The sequence below is a fragment of the Microtus oregoni genome, unplaced genomic scaffold (genome assembly GCF_018167655.1).
Source record: "Microtus oregoni isolate MIOR12 unplaced genomic scaffold, Mior012 000134F_ref0000037, whole genome shotgun sequence".
Taxonomy (NCBI): domain Eukaryota; kingdom Metazoa; phylum Chordata; class Mammalia; order Rodentia; family Cricetidae; genus Microtus; species Microtus oregoni.
In genome coordinates this window covers 1,577,481-1,598,881 of record NW_024544778.1, presented here as the reverse complement: position 1 = coordinate 1,598,881, position 21,401 = coordinate 1,577,481, and the positions used below count along the sequence as shown (strand labels likewise).

The following is a 21,401-nucleotide window of genomic DNA, read 5'->3' as shown; positions in this document are numbered from 1 at the left end:
TCCTGGGTCGGAGCTTCATCGCGTGCGTCTGCCCGGGAGCGGGGCATGGCGTCTCTCTGAGGCATCTGCCCCTGAGAGGAGAGCTGTCGGGTCTCTGAGCTCACTTCCTCTTCCTCCCAGCATTCTGTTCTGTTTACTCCACCCACCTATGTTCTAAGCTATGAGGCCAAGCAGTTTGTTTATTAACCAATGAAATCAACAGATTGATATATGACACTCCCACATCACCTTTTCACTTTTAAAAAGTCCACAGTGTCTATGTGAGGCTTTGTGCCTGTCCAGAAAGCAGCCAGGAGCAGAGGCCACAGCCATAAAACAGACAATGGCAACCACGCTTAAAGCATAATGGACCTCAAAGCACCTATACTTCCAAAGCACACTGAAATCAGAACTGCTGTGTGTGTGTGAGCAACAAAAGTTCAGAGGATGTAGCTCAGGGGTAGATGCACTTGCCTTCCATAATTACGACCTGGACTCACAGGCCCAAAACACACACAAAAGTAGATTGATGTCCAGAATAATGAGCATGAGAAAGTCAAAGGGCAGTGACTTCAAAAGGATGGCAAAGGATTGTCATGACCTTTCGGGCAAACACCTCAAAAGAAGTTAGCATAGGTCAGAAAATAGAAACTTTTAGCCTAGCGGTGGTGGTGCATACCTTCGATCCCAGCACTCAGGAGGTAGAGGCAGGCAGATCCCTGTGAGTTGGAAGCCAGCCTGGTCTACAAGAGCTAGTTCCAGGACAGGCTCCAAAAACTACAGAGAAACCCTGTCTCGAAAAACCAAAAGAGAGAGAGAGAGAAAGAGAGAGAGAGAGAGAAAGAGAAAAAACTTTTAGCGCTCTAGGGAAGGCTCAGCAGTTAAATGCACTTGCTGCTCTTGCAAAGGACCCAAGTTCAGTTCTCAGCACCCACATGACTGCTTACAACCACCTGAAATTCCAGTTCCAGAGGATCCAATACCTTCTTCTGGCCTCCATGGATACTGCATGCATGTGGTGCACATACAGATAAGCAGGCAGAACGTTCATACATATATGGAATTTTTCTAAGAAAACAAAATAAGTAAAAACTTGGAGTAGAACTATATCATGTAAAGAATGGAGTTTGTGGTTTAGAATCCTCCCACAAATAAAATCCTAGTAGAAAAATTAGTGACTTCATTACTGAATTCTAGCTAACATTCATGGAAAAAAAATACCACCCTGCACAAATTCTGAGGAAATGCTTGCCAACTGGCTGTTTGAGGTCACTGTTACCCCAATACATAGCCAAGATTACAACAGAAAACTACAACCAACACCCATGGAATACAGATATAAAAACCCTTGAATGGACGTTAGCAAACTGACTCCAAAAGCAGTTTACAAGGACTTTACACCATGACCAAATGGGGTTTATCCTTCATCGGCAAGGAATGCAAGGCTAGTTTAATATCCAGTAATCCATTAATGTGCTATATAGCAAATTAACATAACAACAAATAAAAATACACGATTAGTTTCCTGATGAAAACTCAATAAATTGTAAAGGAGGAGGAGCCTTCTCAACCTTATAAAAGGCAGCTGTGGAAGCTGGAGAGAAAGGTCAGCAGTTAAAAGTATGTACTGCTCTTCCAGAGGACCCAAGTTCAGTTCCTAACACCCACATCAGGTAGCTTAAAACCACCTGTAACTCCAGGGGTCTAACAGCCTTTTGGGGCCTCCATAAGCATTGTACTCACATGACAAACTCTCATACAAACATACACATATACACATAATTTATAATTTAATATTTTAATATTAAATTTAATAATATTAAATGATTTGATTAATGTACAGTTTTATTTGATTGTAATACAGAACAGAGAGGTGAGTAGCGGGGAGAAGGAGAACCAGAGACACACCAGCAGTCACATGTATAGGAACATGTCATTACCAAGCAGGGTTAGTCCTCGGGCAGTGGCAGGTTAGGGCCACCACTGACCAGCCTCACCCCATCACTAGGCCAGTGTCCAGCTGCCACTGCTCCTGCCGCTGCCACAGAGGGCAGGAAAAACGGAGCTGCAGCGCTACCCACAGATTGCAAACAAGACAGTGCTTGGGGTCCTGGCAGGGTGGCTGGCACCAAGAGTAGAGAGATGCACAGCAGCCTGGAGCTCTCAAAGGTCCTGTTCCCAGGCTATGTAACATCCATGATCGGTGCTTCTGCTGGACACTGTGTTGGCATCATGATCCACGCTGCCCACAGAGGACCAAGCTGATGTCCATGATCCAAGCTGTCGTTGGAAACTATGTTGATGTCCACAAATCATGCAGAAGTCATGATCTGTGGCACTGCCAGCTGCTATGGACAAGGAAGCTTCTTTTGCAGTGGTATCGATGACCACAGACTCATTACTGAGAATGAGAGACAGCCACGGAGCAAGAAGAAAAGAAACGTATATAAAATAGAGAAAAGTAAAGTTCAGAGACAAAAGGTAAATGGGATAATCTAAGTTAAGAAAAGCAGGCTAGAAACAAGTCAAACTAAGGCCAAGCATTCGTAAGTAAGAATAAGTCTCCATGTATTTATTTGGAGTTGGGTGGTGGGCACGCAAAGGGCAAAGAGTAAAAATAACCAACTACACAGAGTGAATTCCAGGACAGCCAGAAGCTGTCCCGGGGGTGGGGGTGAGGGGCAACTATTCATGGAGCACCCAGGAAAATGAGGTAGAAAAATGAATATGGGATTTTGATTTTTTTCATATAAAAGGCATCTCCACAACACTTAGGAGGCTGGAGCAAGAGACAAGAGCCACAAGTTCCCAGCCAGCATGGGCTATACTTCATTTAAAAAAAAAATTTTTTTTTTCACAGTACTTCAACCTTTCCAATGTTGATCAGTGCTTGCCCTGCCCTGGGGAGAATGACTCTCGGCTTCAGAGGAACTTGAGCCCTTGCACTGATTCATACACACGCCTCTCTTTTGAGGATGCATAAAATCGGAACTAACATAGAGCCACCTGCTTTTCTGAAAAGCATAGGCAGCACCAAGGCAATTATACCACCAACAGTTTGGAAAAAAACACCTCTCAACGCAGGAGGAGCAACCACATCTGTTTTTGTTGTTCTAGAAACTAGCTCGGTGCAAGGTGCAAACGAAACGAGTTTCCCAGTAATCATCCTAAACCACCACCGCACCTTTCTACTGCTCCCCACCCAAGCTAGCTTCCCCTCCCTGGGGCATGTTCTCCAAGCCCTGTAAATCACAGGCTGAAGAGCCACACAGAAGCAAGTTCACCCTGCTGCCAAGCAAGAGGTGCTGGTTTGAGGCTCCCTGAAGGCACTGCCAAATTCAAGCCAAGAAAAACAACTCCACCCCAGGCCCTTGGAGAAAGGTCCCTGCACTGGAGCTCAGGTGTGGCTGTCACAGAAAATGCAAGGTCTCTGAGAAGCTCACCAATCTGGAACCTTGGGAACACTGACGAGCACTAGACCGAACTCAAAGTGCAGCATTAGGGTAGCAGGTTACCACGAGTAACCACTGGTCTCTCAGAAGGGTGCTGCTATACCCAGACCACCTCACAGACGGGACAAGGCGCGGGACAGACAACGATCCTCCTTAGCTCTGTCCTAACACTAAGAAAGCTCTCCATCATGAAAAGCTTAGCAAACCAGTGATGCTAGAACTAGAAGGTGCTTTTAAACACATCACAAAGGAAGTCGCCAAAACCCACACAGGCAACCCTAGGCTGAGCACCCAAGTCAGGTCCTTGTCTAAGCCAGAGGATCTACCCTCTCTGCCTCTCCACCAATGCAAAGGCATAAGAACAACAGGTCACCCCTGAAGGTCCTTCTTCCAGCACTAGGGGGGAAGAAACTCTTTCCACAAAGTAGAGTCTAGAAAACGGAGGCCTAGCACATCAACTGGCTTATAAAAATAAAGATGGGAAACGTCTTGAAGGACTGTCTACCCCAAGAAGAACAGTACATTAGAAAGGGGGTGCTCAGATACAGGGCAGGACCCAGCCCCAGAAGCACCATCCTAGCCAGAGGCCTCACCTGCCCAATAGGCAGACTGCTGAAACTGACTGTCAATGATGGGAATAAATAACTCATTAGAATCAGAGACAGTGTTTCCTACCATGTCTTCCCTCACAGCCCCAGCTCTTTGAGGGGTCCCATGGATGCCCTGGACATTTCTAGTTTGATGGTTCCCTAGATGGCAGTGGCTCTGGGCCACTTCTGAACTATGGGATCAGCCCAAATTCTCAGGATAAAAACTACCCGCTGGGCGGTTTCAGGTCTGACCATAACCCAGAGGCAAGACTTCCAGAAAAGAGTGTTTCCTTACTAGAGAAACAAAGCCCCCTCTTCTAACACATAAATAAAAGAAATTATCCCATTAACAGAAGAATTTCAGAAAGTGAAAGCTAAAACATCAAGTTCGGGTTTGTTTGCTCATTTATATGAGACAGGATCTCCCTACAGAGCCGGATGACCTCAAACTCATGATCGTCCTGCCTCAGACAAGCATGTACCAGCACAGCCAGTTCTGGAGAATCAGTTCTTCCCAGCAACAAAAACACAATTACTCACTGCAACCTCCATGATCTGAAAAGAAAACTCACCAATAGGAAGGACCTTAGACAATAGGAAAATGGACCAATGTTAAGGGCAGATAACGCCAACCCCTCGAGTCTGTGTTATTGTCCTTATTTCAATTTCTAGTGCTTTTTAAGTAAAAATAACCATTCCTCAATACCTGAGGGATGTGGAAGAGTGTGGTAGCAGTCCTCCCACAGAGAGCACAGGACTGAGGGTGGCCCACCACCACGGAGCTTTCCAGGCTCAAAGGCAAGAGCCATGGGCACCTGGAGGAATGCCCAGTATGGCAGAGGCACCTGAAGTCAGAGACCAAAGCCCAAACTTCCCAATGCAGGCAAGGTCAGTACTGACTGGCCCCATGTGGAAGTGAGGGAAACAAAAGGAGAGAGGAAAGAAGCACAGGCAAGGAAAGGCTGAGGCGGTACCACAAAGACATGACACACAGAGGGGCAGTGGTACACACAGTGCCCGCAAAGCCAACAGGAGCCAGCGATGCCTTATGGCTGAGAGTATCAGACTGATCAAGAAGGGCGTTGTGGCACATGTCTACAATCCTGTCGGATGAGTTAGCTCAAAGCAAGCCTGGATTCTACAGAACTCTATGTCAAGAGCCCTCCAATGACTCCTCGGAACACAGCTCAGAATGCAGAGATCCTATACCCTCTGTCATAAAACAAAACAGCGGGGAGGTGTTGGGATAGAAGGCTTGTCTGGTGGGGCTAAGCCACTAGAATGACCTAGTCCAAAGGACAGACGATCTATACACTGTCAGGACAAAGTGTCGACTGCCCAAAAGTTTTGAAAGAGGATACAGAGGGAACAATTTCAGGGAGCTGATACAGACATTTTGTTGTCCCACAGCGAGAGCATGACCTTCAGCCACAGAGGGCTGATCAACCCACTGGCCACAAAGGACCTAGCTTCTCCAATGAACAGACATTGGCCAGCAGCCATACAGACGCTCAAGACTTCATCACCTGAGCTAACCAGTCCACACACAAGCATGAGGACAGTGCCGGGTGCCCAGCTTGGAAAACTTGGTGTACTGATGACATACCGCCGTCCTCTGTGCACAGATGGCAGGAAGACCCCCAACCTGTCCTTGGCAGATCTTCCTTCTGAAGTGTCTCACTCCCTAGTCCCTTGAGGGGCGGCCTACTACATACAGAGAATGCTGTCTTGACCGTGGAACAGCACACAACTTCGGGGACCCCAACAACAAGGACGATATTAAGGGCCTGTGAGCGGCAACTGCTCATCCATTTCCCAGTCTCCCAGAACCGAAATAATCACGTAGAAATTATACTAATTTCAACACTGTTTGGCTACTGGATTCGGTTCCAGTTCCCAGCACAGGCGGAGGACTACAGATCACTAATCTTTCTGTGAATTCGCCCCCTATTAAATAAACCTTTATTATACTCCATTCTGGGCTAGTGTGAGACTATTTTACATAAATTGCAACAAAGGCCCCGTGGAACTACTTCAAAGTAGGATGGCTTGCCCTACTATCAAAAGATAAAGACTTGTGCTGCTTGGGCACAGCAGACAGGACAGGCTTGAGTGAGGTCAAAACAGGCTAAGGAGCCACACTACAGGATGAGACGTGTGGGGTGGGAATAAGGCATCATAGAGGGGTGGCTGGAAAGCCAGGTGATGCTCTGGACAAGACAAAGGAGACGAGAGAACCAAACAACACAGCAGGCATAGAAGTCACAGGCAGAGACAGTCTCGGTCTCTGAGTCTCTGTCTCTCTTCCTCTCTCATACACCCACCACCACCACCTCCACCACCACCACCACCGCTACCGCCAACACCTCCACCACCACCACCACCACCACCGCTACCGCCAACACCTCCACCACCTCCACCACCACCACCGCTACCGCCAACACCTCCACCACCACCACCACCACCTCCACCACTACCACCACCGCTACCGCCAACACCTCCACCTCCACCACCACCACCAACACCTCCACCACCACCACCACCACCTCCACCACTACCACCACCGCTACCGCCAACACCTCCACCTCCACCACCACCACCAACACCTCCACCACCACCACCACCACCGCTACCGCCAACACCTCCACCACCTCCACCACCACCGCTACCACCACCGTCAGGCTTCCACTTTACAAGGCTAAGGAGGACAACAGGTGTGAGGTGAGATTGTGACTCCAGAGGTGTCTCAAGTGCACCCACAGAATGAGGGCTCTAAACAAGGACAGAGAGCAGGAAACAAGGATCAAGGGCAAAGCAGAGATGGGGTGTCAACAGCCAAGGCCTGAGGGAAGCTTGTGAGAAGGAAGGCCAAGGAAAGTATGGGCAACCAGATATCAACATCTGTCCACGGGCCAGGTCAGAGGAAAGAGGCGGGTGGAGTTGTGAAGTATTCAAATGGCCTGCCACAGAAGTCACAGCCAAGGCTAAAGGGGGGTGTGGGGTGCACCAGCTCTTCAGCCTCCAGCAGTAACCCAGCTCACACCAGCACAGGAATAAGGAGGATGAGGCCTGTGACCTACAAAGTCCCTCCCCTGCACTGCCGGCATGTACAGACATGTTCCTACGGGGCTCACCTATGTAAAATGCTGAGCTACATAAAATTAGATAGAGCGAGAACACAGGAACTTATTCCCCTGAATTTACAGACACGCAGCACTCAGTGCTCGATCCCCACACTGTCATACATTTTCTCCACCCCAAAACCCGACTTTTGGGGCTAGCAAGATGGTTCAGTGGGAAAAGGCCCTTGCTGCTGTCAGGACTGCGTTCAATTCCTGGGATTCTTACGACGAAAGGAGAGAATTTTTTCTGCAAGTTGGCCTCCACGTGAGTGCTATGTCACACACACACCACACCCACAAAATATATAAAAATAAATAGAACAAAAAGAAAAGCTACCCTGAGCATCAAGGCAGAACCATCCAGACACTCCGCCCTTCGCATACTGAGCATCTCCAGACACCAGAAGCCCCCCCAAAAGAAGCCAAAGTCCACAAAATCATAATAGGCTAAGTTCTGTCTAAAGAGCATGCTGGGTACCGATCAGTCTCCACACAGTTCTAAGGCAAGAAAAGTTTGTCAGCCAAGTACCACACCTATGCCTCAGGCCACTAGGAGAGATGAAATCAAAAACAGCTAAAGCCTATTGAGAGGCCACAGCCAGGACAGCTTGGTCAGGCGACTGAAGGCCCAGGCAGAGCCAAGTCCAGGACACTGGTCCCTCATGCCTGTCCACGCAGGCAATCCAGTCAACAGTCACTTGTACCCAGGCACCTGGCCTCTTTCATCCTTTAAACCACAACCACATGTAAGAAAAGACACCGAGTCTACTGGTGCCTGCCCTGTAGCAGCCTGGGATGGGCCTGTAGATCCTGGTGCCCTCAGCTTTCTTGAGGGTTTTTTTTTTTTTGGTTGTTTTTTTGTTTGTTTTGATTTGGTTTGTTTTGGTTTTTTGGGACAGGGTTTCTTTGTTGTCCTTGGTTGTCCTAGAAGTGGTGCTGCAGACCAGGTTGGCCTCCTGTACTTTTGTGAGCTTTAATACTACTGTTTATGAGGTTGCTGGGTTTGGGTAGAATTTTGTGGGTTTTTTGTTTTGTTTTGTTTTCAGTTCTGAGTAAAAAACCCAGGGCTTCAAGAATGCTAGCTAAACAAGTTACTAAGCTATGCCCCCAAACCATATTGTAGTAAGAATTCTACCTTTAGACAATAGTAAAATAAACCTTGAATTTTAATTGTTCTTTGTTTTGTTTTTTGTTTTTCGAGGCTGTTTCTCGGTGTAGCCCTGGCCATCCTTGAACTCTCTCCGTAGACCTGGCTGGCCTCAAACTCAGAGATCCACCTGCCTCTGTGCAGAGCTGAGTGGTGTGGCCATGTGCCACCGTGCCTGGAAAACTTAAAGAACTTAAAAATGGGAAAAATAAGAAAACTTCACTGTGAAGGAGAGATACGGTGCTAACAGACGGTAAACAAAAGAGCATCTCCTGCTACCAATCAACACAGGCAGAACCTTCCCTGCCAGCAGCCTGTGTTTGGGAACAGAATTTCCTACACCATCATGGCCACCGCAGGAAAAGCAGAGAAGCCACAGTAGTTAGAAACTCCGAATCTGAGGGAAACCCACAAATACATTCTTAATTTTATTTAACACTTTAATTTTATTTAAATTATGTTTTCCATTCTCAAATGTTCTTATAAGTACTTATATTATAAATACTCCAGAGTAAAGGGGCCTTCCAGAGAGTGAAGTCGCTCTTGTTTCGGTCGGTCCTACGGGAGTTAAGAATCGATGCAGCAAGAGGCTATGCTTCGAGGGAAATAAAATCAATCCTAGTTTCGATGTGACTTGTTCAGGGTTCACCTGTTTCGCCTAACCCACACTAATGAACAGGTGGATAAAAATGAAGCCAAGTGCATCAAAGGAAACATGCAATCCTGAAGCACAATACACCTGCAAGTTTCATCATGCACAGGACACCCAGCCCTCTGCCTTCAGGTCTGACAAGCCCATGGTGAAACTGCTCCACCCACTAAGTGTAACTTCCTTCTGCCCTGGAGCCAGACCAGACCCAAGTGACCCTCCAAATGAGAGAAGAAAAGCCGAGTGGGAGACCGGAGACGCCGCTGCCCCAAGCAGCAGGACTTTGGGCTTCTGGGAGGCCGAGTCAGGCACTGCGAGCCCAAGGCGAGAGACCACCACGGCTGCTGATCCACGGTTTCATTCGTCCACTTCCCGGGATTTCAGGTGTCTGCGTCAGACAATTGCTCACCATCCTCAGGGCAAATCTCTCTAGATAGAGCAGAGGTACAGATGCCAAACCACCACGGCACTCTGCCCCAACAGCAGAGATCTGGGTCTCATCTTCCCCTCCCTGCCAACACACCCAGCTGGGGGGGGGGGGGTAAGAGACAACTTTTCTAAGCCTCTGGGAACCCTTTTTACACCTCGGGAGGAAGGAAAGAGAGAATTTCTCTCCCTCAACACTGGAATTTGAAGATGTTCGAATAAAAGGCACACACGTCTAACTGGCTTAAGTCACTAAAAGGAATCTCAACCCACTGGCATAACTGGCAAGGAATGAACAGCAACTGGGCCTCCAGTGTCTGAGCGCAATCTAATGCTTGATGCACACCCCAAATGAGAAAGAAGAAACAGAAAACTTGGGAGCCACACAGAGACAAGAAACAGGTGATCACTCTGGCAGGACCTCCAGTGAACCTTCGGTTAGAGCCCAGCAGGTTGTCCCACCTCCCGTTGGAGTCTACAGCCCCTACGCAGGAATCCCTGCTTACCCTGCCAGCTGCATCTCTATTGCCATGGGCAGATCAGAGAAACTCCTGAGCCAGGCTGGCAAGTAGTTAGCTATAGATCCCAAAGCCCCTCAGAAATGCAGAGTGCTGGCGAGGTGTAGTGATCCGTACACATAACCCTTGTACTTACAAGACTGAAGCTAACCTGAGCTGTAAAGCAAGATCTTTCTCACCTAAACCCAGAAAGAATGCAGACAGCTGAACAAAACCAGTCTAAAATCAATCCCCTGAGATTAATCGTGTCTGCCCTCCTGTGTGCCACATACACATGCTAGACAGGTCAGACTCTAGCTACATTGTCAGACCTTCCTGTACTCTCTTGACCTAAAACTTTTCAACAAGACCCATGCCAAGCCAGAGGTGTTGACATACACCTGGAATCCTAGCACTCAGGAGGAAGAGGCAGGAGTATCAACACAAGTTCAAAGTCAGCCTTGTCTACAAATTCCAGGCAAACCGGGACTACATAGTAAAACATGCCTCATTTTTAAAAAGCATAGGAAGCCAGGTATGGTGGCGCATACCTTTAATCCCATCGCTCAGGAAGCAGAGGCAGGTGGATCTCTGAGTTTGAGGGCAGCCTGGTCTACAGAGGAAGTTCTAGGACAGCCAGGGCTACACAGAGAAACCTTGTTTCCAAAAACAAAAAGAAGTTAAAACCGGGTGGGGGCTAGGGGGGTATAGGGGGGGACACGGACACTCACAACAGGGACCACGATCACAGCAGGTAGGGCAGGGCAGCAGAGAGATGGCTCAGTTGGTCATCAAACCTGAAGACTGAGTTCAAACCCCGGAAGCACATGGTGGACACAAGGAACAGTTATTCTGGAATCTTTTATCATTATTTTTACTGTTGCTGCTGCTGGGCTCGAAAGAGAGCTCAACAATTAAAAGCACTTGAATCACCACAAACACACTGTGGTGCATGCACCTGTGCACACACACAGCAAACAGAAGTAGGAATAAAATGCTTTTAAATATTAATGCCAAAATATCAAGAATCTATTTACATCCAAATCGTTCAAATTAACCATTTCTGTCTACTTCGTCACCAGTTACCTAAGACACAAATGCATACTACCTACCGTGATTTATAAATCAATCATGGGGGGCACACAGATGTGACCTCTGCATCCTTCCCCCCTCCCTCCTCATGCTACCCTTCAGGGTAGGTCACTGCTTGTACCAACCGCTACTGCAATCAAAATGAAAATCACAATAAACCCTCTCCACACAGCTAGAGCAAAGCCTCTAGAGGTGTGGGCTATCCTTCTGTACTCGCAAATCCCAAAGATATCTGCCACAGGCAGAACCTCACAGTTCACCAATATGACAAAGAGACAACCATAACTTTTACACACACACACACACAATATATATATATAGTAAAAGAAATACACATGTGTGCATGTACGTACACACTATAACTGACATGTGAAGGCAACCATAATTTTTCTCAAGATTTATTTTACTTCTAATTATGGGTATACGTGTGTGATCTGTGTGTGTGCACATGTGTGTATAAGTGCTCACAGAGGCCAAAAGATGGCATCAGATCTCCGGGAACTAGTTACAGGAGTTGTGCACCTCCTAACATGGATCCTGGACACTGAACCGGGTCCACCTGGAAAGGCAGCAAGTGAGCCATCTCTTGAGCCCCACAACCATAATTTTTAAAAAAAAACACTTCAAAGACAAAATATGATCTAAAAAAAACTATTAGGGACTAGGTAAACCTAGATGGTTCAGTGCTTGCCTAGCATGTTTAAGGGTCTTTGTCTGACAACCCAGCACTACCAGAGAGAGAAAAAAAAAACACTATGAGCTGAAACACTATCTGCTGAGTTAAATATCTATTATCACACGCATTAGAAAAAATTACTGCTACATACCCAAGAGAATTAATTGTAAACATAAATTTAAACATGCACACACACACAAATAAAAAGAAAACTCTTATGTTCCCTGTAGCACTAATCACAACCAACCACATAATGAAACATTGTCTGACCACAAAAAAGGAGTAAAGGAGTGGAGGACTGACACACGCCACAGGACGACGGACAGACCTACGGACACTGTGCTCAGTGAAAGAAGCCTGTCCTTCATGAGTCTAAACATGTAAACTAAAAGCCACATCCACAGACGAATGCAGGTCAGGAACCACGGGTGCCATGGAGTGGTGTGGTGTGTGGAGTGACAGACTGAGGGAGACGGTGGTTACTGCACAACTCTGTGGACAAACAAAACAAAGGAAGAGCCAGTCCTCATAGCAAGCAAATCACATTTCGATTTGCACAGGACATAAACATCTCATTTTCCCAGGTTTCCTTCCTACGTGTTTTGAAGGGCAGCCCTCTGAAGGCAACAGCAACACAACTGAAAATGAGGAGATCAAGCATTTCTCGCTCCCACAGCTAGGGTGCACACACAGCTGCAGAGGCAGATGCAGGGGGTCCATGTCCCCTTCCCAGGGTTTCGGGCACCTGGCCCTGGCACCTCCCACCCTGACTCAGGACATGTGTAAAGGTGTGCAGACAGCCAAACCCCAGATGCCAGTATAGCTGGTTGCCTTCAAACTTCCCCAAAGGATCCTGTTTCCTCTGCCTCAAAGACAAGGACAAGAACTACTCTCAAATCTCACCCAGTGTAGTCAAAGAAAGTCAAGAAGACATGTCTGGCCCTGGAGCCTACAGTCCAGAAGATCATCTGCAACCCTCCAATCCATGCCCTCCTCCTGAATGCTGACTCTCAATACCAGGGCCTCAGAAGGCCGCTGTGACCTCGTAAACACTAACCCTAGTAACAGCATTAGAGGCACTATGACCTTCTGAACACTGAGCATCAAAACCAAACAAAGTCTTAGAAGTCCATCTGTGACCTCCTGAGTACTGGTGCAGGAGCTTCCTAGCCCTGTTCACAGGATTTCACACTAGAGCTTTCTTCTTGAGAAGACCAGCAATAGTAGGTCAGGCACAACGGGCTTCTCGAGACAGGTCCCAGACTCTGTATTTAAACTCAGATACTAGAAACTTCGGATTAACCCACTAATTCAAACAGGATCAGATTTCAAGCCTTCTGCCTCGTTCACAAGGGCTGGCGTCACTGACTGCTTTAGTCAACGAAACTAAGCAAAACCCGCAAGAACACGGCTGCAGTTCTACAGACACCACTGCCCCCTAGTGGTGATGCGCACTTCATCGGCTTTCTCCTGTTAGCCACCACTCCTGGTCAGCCTCAAACACTAAACACCGCAGTAGATGAAACCACACTTCTGTGATGCAAACAAACCCCACCGTGCTCCAGTCGCTGGAACCTAGAGTCACTGGAGCCAACAGTTTGGGGATGAACCATCAGTTTGGAAACACAGTCCCACAGATCCACAAGCTGTCCCTGGTGCTTACCAGGGCCTGCAGCATCCCGTCCATGACAATGACACCCTCGATGGTCTGGAAGGAGGAGTGGGCCAAGGTACACAGGCTCCAGTCCAGAAAACTGGCCATCTTTCTCTGCTTGACATCAGGACGTACGATAAACCTGCAGAGGAACATAAACACAGGAGGAGCTCAACAGGACTCCAGTGCTGAACTCAGCCACATCCCAGCAACCACCACACACTTTTCCTCCCAGTCACCTGTACCCCTAAGCAGGGCAGCTGCCTACATACACGGTGCTCTCTCTAGCGAACCACAGCCCCTGACCATCATGGTCCAGCAGCTGATTTCCCACCAGACTCTCTCACGAAGTTACTCACAGGCCTCACCACCTTCCCGCCTTCCCTCCTGGGACAACTCATCCAGCAGCTTCACAAATCAATGGACACCTTTATCCCCACCGTGGCAGGGAACATCTTCCTACTTCTCAGCTCCGTCTCCTTCCAAGTGTATCCCTTAACCTCAAGATAAATCCTCCAAAACCTCATCCGACAGCCAATCTAACCCAAGGACCTCTCTACCACAGCCTTTATGGGTCACATAACTTCCACCTCATGCTACGCATGCCTGGTTCCTTCCACCCAACGTCCAGCTGACAATGTGAGCCCAGACCTCTGGTTCTGTGACTCTAAACGGGTCCGATAATGAAAAAAACAAGCAAGGTTCTGCCCTCTCAGGGCTGATGCCAAGAGAGAAGGCAGCCCAAAGGTGTAACCCCAAAGAAAGAGACCAGAAGACAAACTTCAGAGGGGGACAGATGGCACTACCTTCCCAAAGAAGGCTCCCAGGCTCACAGACAAACCTCGAGGACTTGCAAAGGAGAGCTGGACAAGGAAGGACACCGCCCAGGTGAGAAAACTCTGTATCAGGGGAAATGGAGCTAAGAGGAAATTAAGCATAACGACCAGGGACCGAAGAGGAAAAGTGGTTTACGTAGGTCATGCTTAGGAGACGGGAGGAGTAATTAGTCCTTCAGTGGGACAGAATGCACTTTCCTTCCCAGAATTCCCACTTCCTAGTGCAGTGCCTACAAGCCACCACGGGGTTCCACCAGGTCGGCTGCTTCTCTGGATCCTGACTCAGAAAGGTGTCACTTTTCCCTTTTCTTCTTTTCTGTCTTTCGGTGCTGGCCAGAGCTGACGTAGGCCTTTTTTGGCATTTTGGGTTTCCTTACTTTTGTTAAAACTCCTCTTCCCTGCCAAGTGGTGTCTGCAGCAGACAGGGAACAAATACAGAGACCCACAGCCAGGCATTCTGCAGAGACAGAAACCTCAGAACACTCCATCAAATCAATCACATCAGAGCTCAGGGAACCCCAAGCAAGGGGATGTGGAAAGCTGTAATATCCAGAGGATATTAATCGCAGCACTCAGGAGGCAGAGGCAGGCGGATCTCTGTGAGTTCGACACCAGCCTGGTCTACAAGAGCTAGTTCCAGGACAGGCTCCAAAGCTACAGAGAAACCCTGTCTTGGAAAAAAAAAAAAGTTACCATCTGGACTGTAGTTCAGGACGCTCTCTGTTTCCTGGTGCACTGCACATAAGCCACCTCCCACCACAGCGAATGGAGCTACTCAGTGTCTCGCTCGCTCGCGGTGAGGTTACAGTCGCAGCAGTACAACCAATACAGACACCAACTACATGACACACTCGGTCCAGCCCAAAGCAGGTATTCTCCAGGCTGTCTGGCACACCCGGGGCCCAAGAGAGGCCCAAGATTTGCACCCCTTAGGGTCTATGCACAGGGAGCAACCCAGATACCAAAACAGGCTTTCGTCATATTTTCATAATTAGAGATGACAGAAGCAATCACAGGCCTGACACACGGCATACACCAGTCAGCCTGGTGTTAAAAATAAAAAATAGAAAAGTACGGTGCTACCTTGTGAGACTGTGCTACATATGTTCAACTTAATAACAGCAATGAAAGCCGAGCAGTGTTGGTGCACACCTTTAATCCCAGCACTCGGGAGGCAGAGGCAGGCGGATCTCTGGGAGTTCCAGGCCAACCTGGCCTATAAACCGATTCCAGGATAGTCAGAGTTGTTATACAGAAAACTGTCTCGAAAAACCTAATACTGATAATAATGACAATGATAATAATAACAGCACTGAAAAAGACAAAATACCATATGTGTCACTAGAATTCATCTGTAGGATTTTTCTAATACTTCTGTTCCAAATTTCCTTCTTCATGAAATATGCCTTGCTTTATCTTTTTCTTTGGTACTTTTTTCTTTAGAGAGAGTATCATTATGTAGCCTAAGATGGCCTCCAAAGTTCACGAGATTGTCCTGCGTCACCCTCTCCAGTCCAGACATCATGTCCAGTAGTCCTTGCATATAGAAACAGAAAACAGGAGCTACTTTTCCAGACTGATGCCATCAAGAGTAAATCTGGGAGCTGAAGGCTTGGCTGGGTGACTAAGAGCACTGGCTGGGGCTGGAGAGATGGCTCAGAGGTTAAGAGCACTGACTGCTCTTCGGGATCCTGAGTTAAATTCCCAGCAACCATCTGATGGCTCACAAAATGAGATCTGGTGCCCTCTTCTGGCAGGAATGTATGCAGGAACACTGCATATATAACAAATCTTAAAAAAAAAAAAAATAGAATGCTGGACTTTCTTCCAGATGTCCTGGATTCAATTTCCAGCAGCCACATGGTGGCTAACAACCGTAAGTAACTCCAGTACCAGGGGATCCAGTGTTCTCTTCTGGCCTCCAAGGGCTCTGTTTGCGCATGGTACACAGACATACATGCAGGCAAAATACCCATATATATTGAAAAATTATATATATGTACAATTTATGAAAAAAAAATTTTTAAGAGTAAAGCTCTATTATCCTCCTTGTCTTTATTTTTTTTTTCTTGTTTTGTTTTGTTTTTCAAGACAGAGTTTAACAGTGTAGCTTTCTCTAGTTAGCCTAGAAATCTCGGTATTAACCAGGCTGACCTTGAACTCACAAAGGTCGTCTGAGTGCTGGGATTAAATCACAAGTCGCCCTGCCTGGCTTCCTTATCTTTCTTTGGCAGGTGTTCTTTCTCACCAGAACTTGATAGCTGGACCTGATTGCTAAAGACACAGACTTTAATCACGGGACACAGAGAAATCAAGCTGTTCTGACCTGGAAGCTTCCTCCTTGCTGGCTAGCTTTCCTGGTGCCAAAAGGTGTTTTACAGGCTACTGAGGGAGAAAAGCCAACAACAGATGTGACCGTAAGCTACAGTAATGATTGGCCTGGCAAAACAGACCCATTGGTAGAGCAGTGGCATGAATAACCAACAGCTTTCTAAATGAATGTAAGGCCCATCCACAAGGAGGAACTCCTGTCTGGTACTAAATACCTAGGCAATAACCCACGGCTGGGGAGATCATAGGCCCTATTAGTATTATCTTGCCAAAGGAACGCAGAAAACAAACTGCCTTCTAAATAGAACAACAACAACAAGACATGAAGTTGGAAAGAGAACTGGATGGACAGGAGGGTGTCTCCCAGACAAGCTGGAGGTGGGAATGAGGACACGGTATCTAGATAGCATCTAAGTAAACGGATTGTGTTCACATATGAAAATTCCAAATAACACTTTTTAAATAAAAGTAAAAATAAACTTAAAAGTAAAATAACAATTAAGAAAAACAAAAGGTTATAGGAAAAGTTCCGCATGGTAGCTCACATTTGTAATTCCAGCAGCTGGGGGACTGAGACAAGAAAAAGATAGCATTTCTGAGACCAACCTGGACCTCACGTGAACCACAGGCCAGCCTTGGCTGACGAGTAGAATTCTGTCTCAGAAACTTGAAAACAAATGGTTAGGGGAAGTTCCACCTTAAGCCTACTACAGGAAGCAGGTGTGGTTCCAGAGCCGCAGGCAAAGAAGAGCACAGACAGCTGCCGGCAGTTAGTGTAGCAGGGCCAGACAGCAGCATCTCAACAGAGAACAGCACGTCACTGTGCACAGGCCCACTCTGCACCCACCAAAAAGGTGACTCAGAACCAAGTAAATAAATTCACTGGGCACCTCCGGGGCCATTCCCAGTGACCGTGTCCGTCTCTGCAAACCCTGGTCTCACACGACCTCAGGCCAGTGTTGCACTGCACAGACAGTGCGCAGTCTGGCAACAGCCTCCCCAAGGTAGATACAACCTCACCAAATGAAACAGTCACTCTGTTCACAGCAGCACTAAATGGAACCGAGGTTCTGGCGCTCCAAGCTGTGGCTCTTCCTGTAGGATCCCAAGAAGTGAACACGAGGTGTTGAGTTTTACATTCTGTGGCCCGCAGATACTTCATGCAGTACAGCGTGGCACAAAAGTACCACCACGACTAGTACTAAAAATACACAGCGGATACAGGGTAGACAATAAGGCTGGTGAAATGGCTCAGGAGGTAAAAGTCCACACACATGCATATGTACAGACACTTGCAGCAAATAATTAAATGTAGCATTTTTAATAAATGTATTTTTAATTTTTAAAGATAATAGTTTTCATTTAACAAAGTTAAATGTCCCACCCAGCTGACAAATACTAAAAAAAGGGAGCCTTCAATTTACTTAACCTTTGCAGTGACTATATTTTAAACCCCTAAAAAAAAAAAAATTCACCCCACTTACAGGAATTCATTCCAAGAAATCAATCAAAATAGTTTTATGTAGAAGATTCAGGAATGGCCATGTTAACCAAATAAGAAGAAGGCCATGCCAGGCGGTGGTGGGCAGATGGTTGTGAGTCACCATGCAGTTGTTGGGAATTGAACACAGGACCTCTGGAAGAACAGGCAGTGCTCTTAACCTCTGAGCCATCTCTCCAGCCACAGTTATATCCAGGGGCATTCAGGGTTCAGCAATTCAACCAAACAGAACATGTGGTTACCAGATATGCACCAAAGCATAAGCGGCTGCATCTCCCAGAGGAAGAAAGGAGATACAGATTACAGTCTTCAAAATGTATGTGTTCCTTTTGTTACGGTTGAATCTGAACTATCCTGAGAGACCATGTGATCAAAGCTGCTTGCTGGCTGACGGGGTTTCTCAGAAGTGATTGTCTGGATCATGAGGGCTCAAAATTTAGGATATTCCCTGAGAGGGTTGTATTTTGTCCCTGGCAGTCTGTCTGTATGTCCATCCGTCTCTACTACCCAGATACCATGAGGTCAGCAACTCTGTTCCATCCTCTCTGCTATGATCCGACACAGCACAGCCCAGTGTCTTTTTCACAGAGGCAGACCAATGACTGAGATGGACTTACCATGGACCACAGACCTACCAAACTGGGAGCCTAAACAAACATTTCCTCCTGTGACTTTTCTCAGGTACTGTTCCGCAGCAATGAATGGTAACACCTCTATCATTAGAAAGCTGTCATCTTTTCAGACCTTGATAGAGGAGGGAGTAGCCCTTGGGAAAGGGGTGCCTATTTAATGACAGCACTGGGGAGACCGAGGCAGGTGATCTCTGTGAGTTCGAGACCAGTCTGGTCTACAGAGTGAGTTCCAGGACAGGCTCAAAAGCAACAGAGAAATCCTGTCTTAAAAAACCAAAGAGGCCTTGCCAATCCCAGGAAACTAAAGTGTTCCTCCCCTCTCTTGCCTTCTCAGGACCCATAGCTCAATTACTGGGTCATGCTTTCTAACATGGCATCCAAGGTTGCCAACTGCCCAAAAACATCTCTTCCCACTTTACAGAGGTTAACACCATAAAGCTACAGCCACCCCTCACTTGAGGTGCCAACCACTATCTAGTCAAAACAACCACAACTTTCACCAATTCAGGAGGGAAAATGCTGGAATTTCTAACGTAGGTGACTGTGTGCATATTCTAAATCACATCACTAGGAATGCCTAATCTCCCGGTACCAGCACTTAGAGCAGTGGTTCTCAACCTTCCTAATACTGTGACCCTCAATAAAGTTCCTCGTGTTTTCATTGTTACTTCATAACTGTCATTTTGCTTCTGTTATGAATTATAATGTAAATATCTGATATTGAGGATACCTGATATGCAACCCATGTATAAGGGTCATTCAACACCAACCACTGATTTAGAGGAAGCCAGATCTCTAAGTTTAAGGCCAGCTGGTCTACACAGCAAGTTCCAGGACAACTCAATACCAAGTGTGAGGTACCTCCCCTTGAGTTGTTGGTCAGAGGTGTCCCAGAGACCCTAAGAACAACACAGGCCATTGTCACTGGTCTTTGATGCCCACCAAAACTTTGATGGGAAGACCCTATTGCTGATGACACCACACACAACTGGTCACAGGACATGGAGAAATGAGATAGTATTAACCTCACTGCTGGCAAGCTTCTACAGTTACTGGAAGTTACTACGTAGGTGGCCGAAGACTGGAGGGAGAGTCATCAAGAATCTTACCCAGCCTTTAACCCTGTAAACTATAACACTAACCAGAACAGCAAGATATACCGAGAGGTATAATAGCGGCATGAATTCCAAGTATAACCAGCTGCTTTATGATTGTATTTAAGGCCCAAACGAAAAGGAGAAACACAGGCCTGGCGCTGTAGTCTGGTCAAGAACTCGTGGTGGGGGAGTTCACAGAGGCCAGGGATGAACTCACTACTATTATCCTGCTAATGTGCATATTATTAAACTGTCCTCTGAATTCACAACTCTGCACCCATACGTCAGTGCAGCTCTCAGACCCAATCAGGGAAGTTTCTCTGTGCAGTGGGCAGTAGTTAATGCAGACACTCACAGTGATCAACGCGCAGAGAATGCATGTCACTGAAGGGCTCAGTCACAGGTGGGATGTCTATCACACACACACACACACGACAAACTCACTCGTACGCATGCATCTCCTGGACAGGATGGGACCACTGCTCTCACGAACTCACAGTGCCTATATAGCTGCCTGCACAAATCATGCCAGCCGTCAGTGCACCATGAAAGATGAAGGAGCTTGTGAGTACCAAACACCTAACTGAGGCGCTATAGACAGTCAATGGCTTCTGAAGGAGGGGAAAAATCTGTCCTCTTTAAGGGTCCCATAAATATACAAGCAACACACAAATTGGCCTCCAAGTTTTTGTTTTTATAGTTTTGTTTAAAAAAAAAAAAGAGGATACAAAGTGTGGGAGAGTAGGTTTTGTGTATCAATTTCTTCCCAGACAAAACCATATATCTCAAGACACAGGATGTTAGAGCTGGAGAGATGGCTCAGATGTTAGGAGCACTTGCTGCTCTTCAAAGAACCTAGGGTTCCATTCCCAGAACCCACATGGTGGATCACAACCATATGTAACTCTAATTCCGTAGAATTCAACACCTTCTTCTGACCGCCACAAGCAATGCACACACGATATAAACACAAATTCATGTAAAATATCTACACACATAAAATACAAATTAAATAACCTTTTTTTTAGAAAAAGGATTAAATTTAAAACAAAAAAGGGGCACAGAATGTTAAGAAAGAAGTAAAAATAACAAGATGTCCTAAAGGAAGGTGAATATTCCATCCTGAAAAACACCCCTTAAGCTCAGGAAGTGCTGAAACTGAGCAGATTCAACAAGGTTCTCCCTCCCCAAGCATATACAAGCAGCAAGGACTACTAAGAGACAGACAAGAAAACTGCCTGGAAGCAGCAGAGGCCAAGACGGGTAACTGGAAAAGCTAGGATCAACTGGGGCTCCTGGAAAAGACAGTCTCCTGCCTGGTGAACTGCCAACACACTGCAGTGTGTGCCAAGGGTCCTGAACTGTCCCCTACACACTGCAGTGTGTGACAAGGGTCCTGAGCTGTCCCCTACACACTGCAGTGTGTGCCAAGGGTCCTGAGCTACCCCTACACACTGCAGTGTATGACAAGGGTCCTGAGCTGTCCCCTACACATCTGCCGTGTGTGCCAAGGTTCCTGAGGTGTCCCCTACACATCTGCAGTATGTGCAAGGTTCCTGAGCTGTCCCCTACACATCTGCAGTGTGTGCAAGGTTCCTGAGCTGTCCCCTACACATCTGCAGTGTGTGCCAAGGTTCCTGAGCTGTCCCCTACACATCTGCAGTGTGTGCAAGGTTCCTGAGCTGTCCCCTACACATCTGCAGTGTGTGCCAAGGTTCCT

The 21,401-nt window shown here is 47.0% G+C and overlaps 1 protein-coding gene across 1 annotated transcript in view; it reads right to left on the bottom strand.

The window, feature by feature from the left end:
* The window catches only part of LOC121444590 (tubulin-specific chaperone D-like), a 148,370-nt gene that overhangs the window by 115,055 nt on the left and 11,914 nt on the right, over positions 1-21,401 (bottom strand). Inside the window, exon 7 of the mRNA XM_041646431.1 lies at positions 13,294-13,426. Coding sequence (XP_041502365.1) covers positions 13,294-13,426 — 133 coding nt within the window. The remainder of the gene's footprint in view (positions 1-13,293; positions 13,427-21,401) is intronic.